Source organism: Triticum aestivum, chromosome 4A (assembly GCF_018294505.1).
Source record: "Triticum aestivum cultivar Chinese Spring chromosome 4A, IWGSC CS RefSeq v2.1, whole genome shotgun sequence".
Taxonomy (NCBI): Eukaryota; Viridiplantae; Streptophyta; class Magnoliopsida; order Poales; family Poaceae; genus Triticum; species Triticum aestivum.
The window spans coordinates 154208796-154220679 of NC_057803.1; the positions used below are offsets into that span (position 1 = coordinate 154208796).

The 11884-nt window shown below is 49.0% G+C and overlaps 1 protein-coding gene across 4 annotated transcripts in view; it reads left to right on the top strand.

The window, feature by feature from the left end:
* The window catches only part of LOC123085684 (protein SUPPRESSOR OF QUENCHING 1, chloroplastic), a 28939-nt gene that overhangs the window by 3619 nt on the left and 13436 nt on the right, over window positions 1-11884 (top strand). For 2 of the 4 annotated variants that reach the window (XM_044507362.1, XM_044507364.1), the window contains exons 6-13: window positions 938-996; window positions 1798-1925; window positions 2209-2341; window positions 2606-2693; window positions 4185-4263; window positions 4652-4712; window positions 4828-4903; window positions 6215-6325. In XM_044507362.1, coding sequence (XP_044363297.1) covers window positions 938-996; window positions 1798-1925; window positions 2209-2341; window positions 2606-2693; window positions 4185-4263; window positions 4652-4712; window positions 4828-4903; window positions 6215-6325 — 735 coding nt within the window. Of the gene's footprint in view, window positions 1-937; window positions 997-1797; window positions 1926-2208; window positions 2342-2605; window positions 2694-4184; window positions 4264-4651; window positions 4713-4827; window positions 4925-6214; window positions 6326-11884 lie in introns of all 4 variants that reach the window. The other 2 variants (XR_006439850.1, XM_044507363.1) reach the window with 2 other exon arrangements.

Below are 11884 nucleotides of genomic sequence, written 5' to 3' on the forward strand. Positions count from 1 at the left end.
TTAAGCCTACCCTCCAAAATCCTATTTCAGCTAACCACATCACTTGACAAGTATATTCTGGTGTTTTACATGCAACAATTGCAATGCATTTGCTAATTAGGCTTGCTAACTTGATGTTTAAAGCCTACCCTCCATTGTCATGCTAGATTCGCCACTGCTAACACCCTAGTTTTGTTAAGTTTTGTTGTTCCGTAGCTTTTTTGTATTTTTAGATAACAAAGAGAAGTTATAGTTTAATACTACAAAGTCGTCCATGTACATCACATAGCCATTTTCCTAAGTGACCGCTTGAATCATCATCAGGCAATTCACTACTTGTGGCCATAATTATATACTTCTGTGGCTTAAGTGTGGATAGTTTTGGGTAATTGGACGTGACGAATGATAACTGGGATGTTTAGTTGGTACATGCCCGGAGGCAAGGCAGAAGGGGTTAAATCTAATGTTGAATGCTGTTCCACCACTTGGTTTTCACTCTTATGTGGAGAGTTTCGTCACTACGAGCTGCTCTATTCATTGTATGAACTGGGGAAGGCTGAATATGCTTCTATTTTTAGCATTAGTATCGCAGTATTTGACAGTTCTGTTCCCTGGCCAGGGCTAAGGGGCTTTGCCTCCTGCCACTGCATACAAGACCCCCTGGCACACTTAGCAGGATTTGATAATTTTGTTCTCTTGTTTTGGTCTTAGGTTAGGATAGTTTTCGTTGATTTTTTCTTGTTATTATGGTCGCGTGGTTGATGCCACTAGTGTTGGTATGTGCTGCTTTGTGTCCTATTGGTGTGCTTGTTCCAAATTTACAATGAATAAATGCTTGTTCGATATGCAAGTAACCATCCTACTTTTGAGATTTTAGTTCTTAAATACTTGGTATACCCCTTCTGTAGTTTTTCATTTACTTTGCATATGAAGTTTTGAATATGTGATATTGTACCAGTGCATCGTGATAGAAGATGCGCTTGCTGGAGTTCAAGCTGCGAAAGCTGCGGAAATACGGTCTGTATTGCGTTCTTATCCCTCTGTTTATTGTCTGGCTTATTTTGGTCATACTGCACAAATCCGAATATTTTTAGTCAATTGTAGTAAATCTTTTACCATGGACTTGCATAAATGCTGGCATGTACTAATATTACTATTGTATGATTCATATCATCTATAACGTAAATCAGAGACAAATGTACAATGATCTGTCTATAAGTGCTCTATATGTAGTGCCACACGTTGTGGGCGGGTGATACAGATAGTGCGTGTATGACATACGAAATGCATATGCAAGCTGTCTATGAGAATATGGGCAAACAGAGGGCCTCATTCTCTATACGCGTTCTCTTTTTTCAACCTTATAAAAGATCATATGTGGGATGTGGCATCTCTTATAGACAGCTGATGGCATTCCTTTGTACATGCCCTCATATATGCAGCATTACATGACCACCCTGACAATGATAGCGGTGCTTAAGTTCTTTGAAGCCTTATTTTCTAATAAGGCAATTAATGAGTCAGATGGTCTTTCTTGACATCCAAAGTAGCTACTCTGTTCTATCAATTATTTCCATGAGCCGTGTGGCATTTGACCAGTAAATATTGATTCTATAGTCATGAATCACTTGTGTTATTCTTACAAAAAAGAGATTTGCCTGTAATGATCACCATATCTTAGTTGGTACTATTTGTTTTCAGTGTGCCCGTGAACCCATGCAATTCAAATATGTGATGCAATTTCAGTTTAACTGTGCAGATGCACCAATGTGAAATTTTTATTACATTAAATAGTTGTTCTGGTTACACATCTTGCAGATGTATTGCTGTGACGACTTCTCTAGATGAAGATGCATTACAACAAGCCAGTCCTGTGTTCATCAGAAAAGACATTGGAGATATTTCAATTAATGACATCCTGTATGGTGGTTCTAATGCTTCCCACAGTATGTAGTTCATGCATAATCGATTTACTTTAATAATACATCTCTTGTAGGAGAAACCGGAAAGAAAAACCTGTGTATCTTGTGCGCAAAATTCACTTGTTTTGTTCTATCAACTTCAATGAATAATATCCTGTGTGGTTTTCTTGAATCTTAATGGTATTCGTTGGGTTTCTTGAATTGGTCCATGCAGGAACTTTGTCATATGCCAATTTTCTGTTTCATTGACCCCGGAACGCTATTTGTTGTTGTTGTATCAGTGTACTTAGTACTGATTAAAAGAAAGTTGATGCAGATGAACGGACAGAAAATACCGAGAATATTAGTTCCTTAGGAAATGCTTCTCCTGAAATTCTGAATGGAGCAACTAATGCTGAATCTGTTGAGAATACAAACTCTTCAAGTTCGAAAGACCAAGGGTAAGGTCTGTTTCTGCAAAGAAGCTTAGTGCTTATTTGTAGAAGCTAAGCTTTGCTATTATCTGCAAGTACTTAACTTGCAGCTTATTTGAAATCTTTTTCTAGGAATGCACATTTTACACTGAATCTGTCTCATTATAGAATTCCCATAGGGGTTATTCACTATCCTCAATAGAATGGTCTTTCGCATGTTCAGAGAAATGCAGTTCATAGTAACTATACTTAACACATAATTGATTGACATCCAGAGAAGAAATTCTGCAGGTTGTTGGGTTCTCGTCGGGATATATTAAGATATGGAAGTCTTGGAATAGCTTTTTCATGTCTTTTCTTTACAATCGGAAATTGGAAGGTACTATTGTATACTAGTACACTGCCACCTGTCCTCAGTCGTTGTTGTAGAAGTTCTGAGTCACATTTTACCCTTCTTTTTGCCGTCAGCAAATATGTTTAAGGGCTCTAAATATAGCTGAAAATAGTATGCATTTTCTGTTCTCTTTGAAATAATGAAAACACTACTTTCACTATCACATCCAACTACTTACCTTGTTTCATGCTTTTCTGTCTTGATTTAATTTGTGTATATCCGTGATGACGAAGCCGTAGCGCCTCACCCTGGTCAAGTCGGTCCTGGCCACCATGCCTCTACACTAGTTGTTGGTCCTAAGCATGTACAAGGAGGTGCAGAAGCAGGTCGACAAAACCTTGCAGGGTTCTGGATGAGCAGGGCGCCCACTGTTACGTTAGTTGTTATAGGGTGTGCCAGTCCCTCAGACTGGAGGCTTGGGTGCTCCGGACTTAGGGCGGCGGTCAGCCTCATGGTTCATTGGCTGTGGAGGATGCACACTGACCCACTCCGCCCTTGGAGGGGTTTGGACTTGCAATTTTCCTAGGATTAGCAGGAGGTGTTTGCTGCATCCACCAAGATGGGCATTCATCGGTTGGTGATGGGGCTCCACCCTCTTCTGGGAGGATTGCTGGCTTGACGGTAGAACCATTTTGCAGATTACACCTGATCTCCTGCTTTTGGTCTTAGGGTGCACTAGAAATGCCGAACCGTCCAAGATGCCTTGCCCGACGATCGCTGGATCACGGGCATCAGGGAGGATTTTAACCCCCTAGCCTTGTGGCAGTAGGTCCAGGTCTGGTGGTTGGTGCGCAGGGTGCAGCTATCTAATTCGCCGGATGTCCTTCTGTGGCATTGGACGCCCGACGGCCAGTACACGTTTAAGAGCTGCTACGATTCCTTACTTCAGGGTGGTCGGTTTGAGCTCCTGAAGCTCAAACTGGAAATCTTGGTGTCCCCTTAGGGCCAAGTTCTTCATGTGCTCGCCTGCCAGGATCACTGCTGGACCACTGAGAGGCTAGCTCGGCGTGGTCTGCAACAGGCAAGTTGTGTGCTTTGCTACCAGTCTGAGAAGACGGTGGCGCACCTCACCGGCTCCTCCATTTTCTGCACGGTGTGACACGAGGTACTCTCCTGGATCCGATCGATGGCCTCTCCTCCCGCTGCTGGGGATTTAGTAGGTTTAGCAACGTTGCCTTGCATGTCAATAGCTAACACTAGTCGAATAAACCTAATAGATTTGTGGTGTTGGCTTCTGGGTCGAGGGTCCATTCCAAAGTTTCTAGTAGTAAAATAACAACAGTTTTGTTGATCCATATGAAGGAAGCACTGATTCATATTGCAGTTCTATTTCTTCCATATCAATTTCTACAGTTTATGCTGCATCTTGAAGTTTCTGCTTCATTGTGCACAATTGTACACTTGCCATGAGTAAATTCTTTCAGGCAGGAAGTGTTTCTTTTTGATTAATTTGTCGGTTTCGTTTAATTTATTCAGGCAATGCAGTTCGCATCTCCTAAAGGTCTGCTTAATTTTCTTACGGGTGGGAACAGTTCAATTTTTGCAACTAATGAAGGTAAGCACACAAATATTCAACCACATATGGGATTTGCAAGTCCATTAGTGATTAAAGAAAGTACTTTGAAGTCTCGTTCAAGTATAACTGATGAACCTAGTCAACTTTGACAAAAATAAGACCATGAGCTATTACGCCAGATTTGCTCTCAAGTAGTTTCAGACCCCATCTCACATAACATCATGGTGTCATCTTAGGCAGTTAGACTGGTCATGCCAGCTTTTACTGTAGCAAATCCAATGTTTTTTTGCAGCACGTAGAAATATGATCGAAACTAGCTTGGAAGACGTTAGATCCAAAAACTAGCTGTTGATTTGGTCTCATCTTTCTCTTGCAACTGGGAAATCTGTTGCTATGTTATGTTGATCTCTCTGCGCTGTTTTTGTAGGAGAATCACTGTCATCAAGAGTTCAGCAAATAAAGAAGTATTTAGCTGATTTTGAAACTGGGTAGGTAACTGGCTACCTGCATATTCTTCAATTTTCCAGGCCTGTAATGCTAGAATGTGCTTCATGGCTGAACATGTTTAAAGTAACGCTTACACACTTCCAAAATTTTCTATAGGGGCTCTGCCACTTACGTACCTGAGTTCCCAAGAAAGCTCGACTGGTTGAATACAGCCCCACTTCAGTTTGGAAGAGTAATTTTGAACCCATTTTAGGTTATTCTCAGTAGCTGCAACTTTGCTACAGTACCACATGTTCCAGATTTTCTCCTATTGGATCTTTCAGTTTTCATGGTAGTCTTTATCTAAATATCACCTACTCACATTGTCACATGTTTGGCTATAATTCTTTATCCAATTGAATATGAAACATAAATGCAAAACATGAAAGGGGTGGAATGGATTTGGAGCAAACAGCTTGTTTCTGTGGTCTGATTGTCAGCTATATTGCCAGTGACAATGTCGTGTCTGGACCTGTTTGTTAGAAACCTGGGATTACAATATATACTTCATTTGCGAAAGTGTCAAGTCTGTTACAGGATATTTGCTCTTTCAGTCACAGGTCCAAACAAATATACCTTGGTAACTGTTGACATGCTATTGCAATCTTTAATGTCTCTTCAGTTATAGTTAGAAATCCTAATATTGCGTACCACAAAGTCACAGCTTGCGAACTACTCCCTCCGTTCCAATTTACTCGTCGTGGTTTTAGTTCAAATTTGAACTAAAACCATGACGAGTAATTTGGAACGGAGGGAGTATCTGCCAAATAGCTGGGTTAAGATAGGCAGTAATGTCAATCTGAGTTTCTCTAATCTGCCATGAAAAAAAAGTTAAACCAATATACGCCTATTCAAGGTCAGAAAGCTCCATTGATGATGTTCAAACTTTGGTGCATATGCAATTTTGGTGAGCAAACAATCGATTAAAGATTACTGACAGTTGTGTAAAACGTGCTGAACATCATAACATGTTTGCTAGGGACACTGCCAACAGAACCAGTTGCAGCGAAACATATGTTTGGCACTTCACTGTGATGAAAAATTTAACATTTTTTTTCTTGACGAGTGTAATTTTTCAGTATGGAATTGCAGCGATGTATCCTATCCGGGGAACCTTGACTATTTATGCTTGTCATCTTAGTAGTAGTCTTTCAGATAGTTTCTGCAGCCCCAGTATGTTTTAAGATCTTATGCACCTACAGAACTAAAAGGGTTGTAGAAATGAGAGATGTGTATTAATTTGGATACAAAATCTTCAATCTAGCTGCAGTTTGACTGACTCAAGTGTCAGTTTTGCTGTAAGCAATAGACTTATCTGTACTTAGTCAACTTGTTGTAGTTACTGTTAGTGGTAGCATTCCTTCCTCTTGCTCCAGATAAGGCATCTGTTTCAGATGAGTTAATTTCATTTTTCTTTAAACACGATAAATTATTTTCCTACCATGGGGTTTAGGCCTCTGGAACTGCGACAATAATATTGAAATAATTCCTATGCAAAATGCAGGATTTAAAAGGAAGAGTAGTCGTGTTGGATTTTTGGACATACTGCTGCATCAACTGCATGCATGTCTTGCCAGACCTGGAGTTTATAGAGAAGAAGTATAAAGATAAACCTGTGAGCTTCTGCTTTTGTCTTCACATGTTGTGCAAGAAATGATATTTAGATTACTAGTTCAGGTCGTAATACAGAAGTGCAGGTTTTAGAAGCTGTGAATCCTGATATGATTTCTAACACAGCAACTTTGGTATTTGGGTGATGTGAGCCTTGACATGTATACTCTTTATGTTATCTATTATCAGAAATTTGCCGCTTTTTGGTTCACCTTGCTATTTTCAGTACTTTGATCACATCGTAATCATTAGTTTTGAAACTGAAAGGCTTCCTATAATTTCATACTGTAGGTCTTCTGATTGAGTTGTAAACTGCACTGTATTAGAGTTCGCTACCATAAAAGTGTTAACTCGTGAAGTTGTTAGTACAGCCCTCTCCTCATGCAGCTACTGTTATCTGGTGTTCCTTATTTCTAACGTTGTACTTGCGCGTATGTATTATCTGAAAATTTGTCACACCTGCTCTGGCATTATTATCGGCACAACTCATGACACCTTACTGCTTAGCTGATCATGATGCAATTAAGTTTTAAGTGTTTTTTTTTCGAGAAAACGCAAAGGACCTTTGCATTTCATTTCATGGAAAAGGTAGACCAATCCTCCTAGGAGGTGAGCAGTACAAAGAAAAGCACAAAATCAGTGGACATCCCAGGTTGTGGGCAGAACAACCCGAAGTCCCTGGGCTCCTGCTTCAGCCCAACACCGGGCCTCGTCCTTGATCCTAACCACTAGTGATTCGATGGATGGCGTGGCGTTGTCGAAGACACAGGCGTTCCTGTGCTTCCAGAGCATCCAGGGCACAAGAAGCGCGATGGATTTGAGGGCCTTCCGATGCGCCGGCGGCGCGAGCTCTTTCACGCCCAGCCACCACTCCGTGACCGTGTGCTCCTGATCGGGGATTTGGACCGGAATAATCAACCAATCAAGGACAATGTGCCAGGTCTGACGTGCAAAGGGGCAGGTCAGCAGCAGGTGCTGGATAGTTTCCACGGCCTGGTCGCAAAGGAGGCATCGAGGGTGATGCTGCAAGCCACGTCGCGCGAGCCTCTCAGCAGTCCAGCAGCGATCCTGGTCGGCGAGCCAATGGAAAATTTTTACCCGTGGAGGCGCCCAACTCTTCCATACCAACTTCCAAGAATGGCACCGCGTGGATCCCTGGAAACTGGCCGCATAACATGAGCGCGCCGAGTAGGTGCCATTGGTGGTCCACCTCTAGAGCAGGCGATCCGGCTCGTTCGTCAGGATGGTGTGGCACACAGCCTGCCATAGCAGTAAGTATTGTCCGATCTCGTGCAGACCCAAGACCCCTTGAATATCATGTGCCCAAGAGTTACCCGCCAGCCCTTCAGCCACCGTCCTGGCCTTGCGTCGATGTTTGGGAATGCATTGGTGGAGTAGGGGAGCTATCTCACCTACAGACTGCCCGCCAATCCAGCGATCTTCCCAAAAAAGCACCGTCGAGCCACTTCCAATGATCATGGTAGTGGAGGCAAAGAAGAGCGCGCGCTCCTCGTGAGAGAACTGCAGATCGAGACCTTGTCAGGCACGGTCTGGATCGACGCTGGCGAACCAGAGCCATCACAATCGTAGCGCGAGGCCAGCGCGCTCCAGGTCTCGGACTCCCAGCCCACCATACGCGATAGGACGGCACACACGGCTCCAGTTGACATGGCAATGGCCACCGTTGGCCACGGCCCGCCCAGCCCACAAGAAGCCTCGCTGGATCTTCGCCAATTGTTTGAGCGTCTTCTTCGGGGGAGCGAACGCGAGCAGCTGGTGCACTGGTATTGCGTTGAGGACCGATTTGACAAGGGCAAGACACCCGGCTTTGTTCATGAGCCACGCCTTCCAGGTAGGAAGCCGGGCAGCCACCGTATCAACGAGGGGCTGCAACTGGGCGGCGGAAGGCCGTCGCGTCGACAACGGGATGCCCAGATAAGTGATGGGGAGCTGCACCACCGGGCAACCCAATTGGGCGATCACCTCTTGTCCCTGCATGTCACCGTGCAGGACGGTGGCAGAGCTCTTCGCATAGTTAACCAGCAGCCCGCTCGCTTTGCCGAACAGGGTCAAGATACCCTTGATGGCAGCAGTGTCCTCCGGCGTGGCATGACAGAATAGCATCACATCGTCAGCATAGAGGGAGATCGCCGGGATTGGGCGTCGGGGGTGCAACTGCTGCAGAATGCCGGCATCGAGCGCTCGGCGCATCAACCGCCCAAGCGTGTCCACAGCGAGAATGAACAGCTGGGGGGACATGGAGTCGCCTTGGCGCAGGCCACAACGGTGCCAGATCGGGGGGCCTGGCCCGCCGTTCATCATGACACGGGTGCTGGACGTCGAAAGCAGGATCGCAAGCCATTCCCGAAATCTGTCCCCGAACCCATATTGGCGCAAAACCTCAAAGAGGAATGGCCAAGATATGGAGTCAAAGGCGCGCGTGAGGTCGAGCTTGAGCATGATCCGCGGAGCTCCGAGTTGGTGCAACAATTTGAGAGATTGCCTCACGAGGATGAAGATATCATGGAGGCTCCGGCCGGTGATGAACGCGTTCTGGTTGCGACTGACCAGGCTATCCAATCTGGGGGCAAGCCGCAGAGACAGGACCTTGGTGAATATCTTGGCCACGATATGGATCAAGCAGATCGGGCGGTAGTTGCGGAGCTGCTGGGCGTCGGCGCGCTTGGGCAGAAGGGTCATGAGGGCTTGGTTGAGCTTGCCAAAGCCACGGCCCCGCATCTCGAACAGTTGCTGGAAGACATCCATAAGGTCCTGTCGAACGATGGTCCAGCAAGCTCGCAGGAACTCCGCAGTGAAGCCATCAGGCCCAGGTGCCTTGCGAGCGGGGAGGCGCTTGATCGCGTCCCAAACCCCCTCCACGCTGAAGGGAGCGTCCAGGCTCGCCAGATCACAAGGCTCAATGAGCCCCTCCAGGTTGAGCGTAAGGTCGCGGTCGGCGGCCGTGCCCAGGATCTCGCCAAAGTGCTCGAAAGCAGCCTGCGCCATCGCGTCCTGGTCGGTGAGCGTGTGCCCATCCACGGCCAGGCTGAAGATTCGATTCTTCTGACGGCGAAAGGAGCATTGCCGGTGGAAGAATCCCGTGCTAGCGTCGCCGTCCTTGAGCGTGGCGATGCGGGCGCGCTGCCTGGCAATGGTGCGCTCCAACGAAGTGAGGCCAAGGTACGAGACCTTGAGGCGCTTTCGCAGCCAATCCTCCTCCGGAGTGAGAGCTCGATCCTCCTGGGCCTTGTCAAAGCGCGATATGAGCTCACGAGAAATGGCCAACTTGTCGCGAATACTGCCTGTCTTCTTGGCACTCCAGCTTGTGAGCCTGCGCGCCGTGGCCTGGAAGCGCAACATCAATCAATGGAAGGGGTCAGGGTCATGGACCGAGCCCCAAGCTGCAGCCACCGTGTCGTGGAACCCATCAAGCCTCAACCAGAAGTCCTCAAAATGAAAACGTCTATGCGCCGTGAGCATGGGGGAGCAGTCCAGCAGCAGGGGGGAGTGGTCCGAGATGACCGACGCAAGGCAGCGAAGGTGACATTCGCCGTGAGCATCCTCCCAGTCCGAGGTGCAGAGCACACGATCCAGGTGCACAAGAGTGGGAGGGGACTGCTCGTTCGACCACGTGAAGCGACGCCCGTTGAGGTAGACCTCCTTAAGCGCAAGGTCATTGACGAGGCGACGGAATCTGCCCATCATACGACGATTTAAGTTACCGTTGTTCTTGTCCACGTCGCGCAGGATGAGGTTGAAGTCTCCGCAAAGCATCCAAGGCTCGGGACAGGCCGCACGAATCTCCCGCAGCTCAAGCATGAACGCAATTTTGTCCGCGTCGTCCTGGGGTCCATACACTACAGAGAGCCACCAAGGGATGCCCGAGGCCGTGGCCACTTTGGCCGAGAGGGCATTCGTGGTGAACAACGGGTCCGTGATAGTCACGACCTTGCTCTTCCAAGCCAGTAAGATGCCGCCCCGCGTGCCAAGAGCCGGGAGGTATGTGTAGTCATCAAACTCTGAACCAAGGGTGTCAAGAACAACAGACGAACAAAGCAACTCCATCTTAGTTTCCTGCAAGCACACAATGGAGGCAGCGGTGGTATCCAACAGCGAGCGAATGGCGGTGCGCCGGCTCCGCGAATTCAGGTCGCGCACATTCCATACAGCAATCTTAAGGCCGTGATCCATGGAAAGTGGATCGACGGGGAGCGGGCAGGAGCCGCCTAGGATGTGCAGGCGACCTCGACATGTGCTGGCGCGATCGGCGGGCAGGATAGGCATGCTGGGATCTCGCGGTCGACCAACGCGTCCATGGCCTTGAGCACCTGGAGCGGGATGGGCATCGCAAACATGCCATCGTAGGCCTTCATCTCGGTGGGGGTTATCTTCTGATTCGTCCCAATGATCCCCAGGGTGCGCAGGATTTGGACCTGCGCACGTCTCTCGGCAGTGGGTGGCGCCGCCGCCGGGCGGGCAGTGGCAGCCGAGCGGCCGCGACGGGGGGAGAAATTCAGGGGCCTGCGCGGCCTCCTCCCAGGCGTCGGCAGGGCCGCATCGATGTGCTTGGTGGCGGCGGCCAGAAATTCCCCCAACATTAGGGAGCTTGGCGCAGCGGGACGGGCGCGGGAACGGCGCATGGTGATCGGCGGGGATGCGAAGCGCTCGGCAGCAGGCAGATTCGTCCCCAGTTGGGCCCTCGCAGGCGTGCGGGCCTCCAAGTTGAGTCCCGTTGCGGTGATCGGGCTTTGTGGCCTCTGCAGAATAGTCACCTGGGGCGAGAGCCCAGTGTCCTCAATGGGCTGGGCCTGGGGCGGTAGAGAGGCCTTGGCCTAGGGGGACGAGGTGGGGCGCTCCTCTCCTCCACCCACGACGCGCGCATGGGGCCCGGAGGACCGGTCAGCGGGGACAGGGCCGTCGTCAGGTGGGGGTGCAGGCGAGACGCCGCTTTGCCCCGACAAGCAGGCCGGCACAGGCTGTGAGGCTGGTCCCACGCGCATATCGGGCAGATCCTGACAATTCCTCGGATCAGGAGCATCAGAACCAGGGCCCATACAATCCTCCTCGGGGGCATCCGATGGTGTGAGATTCAAATCTCGGGATCCTTTCGGAGTGTTCTCCGCGAATGGGGGCGTGCCACTTGGTCCGTGGCCTGGCTCCATGCTGGGGATTGGAGCAGCCGAGGGGCTAGGCGGGGGGCCACCGACAGGCGTCCTTCGCGCATCTCCGTCATCTCCTGCAGCAACAGAGGCCCTGCCCGCCTGGGCCACCGCCAAAGCTTGCTTTGGCTTTCTTTTGCGCCTCCCTTTTCTGGCGCGGCCACGCATGTTGGTGGGGCGATGCTGATCGCGCTGCTGCTCCAGCTGACCACGCTGCCCAGGCCAGGACTCTATGGCCCAGCCGCGACGGTGTACGAACGGCGGCGCAACCGCGGAGGGCGGCGTGGGCCATGCAGACGCGACGGACAGACCGTCGGTGTGCGCAGCGCGGTTCCCAACCCGCCACCCCAGGGAGTCGACAGCCATGCCATCAGCCCGGCCGGCCGGCGGCGCCTCCGAGCGTC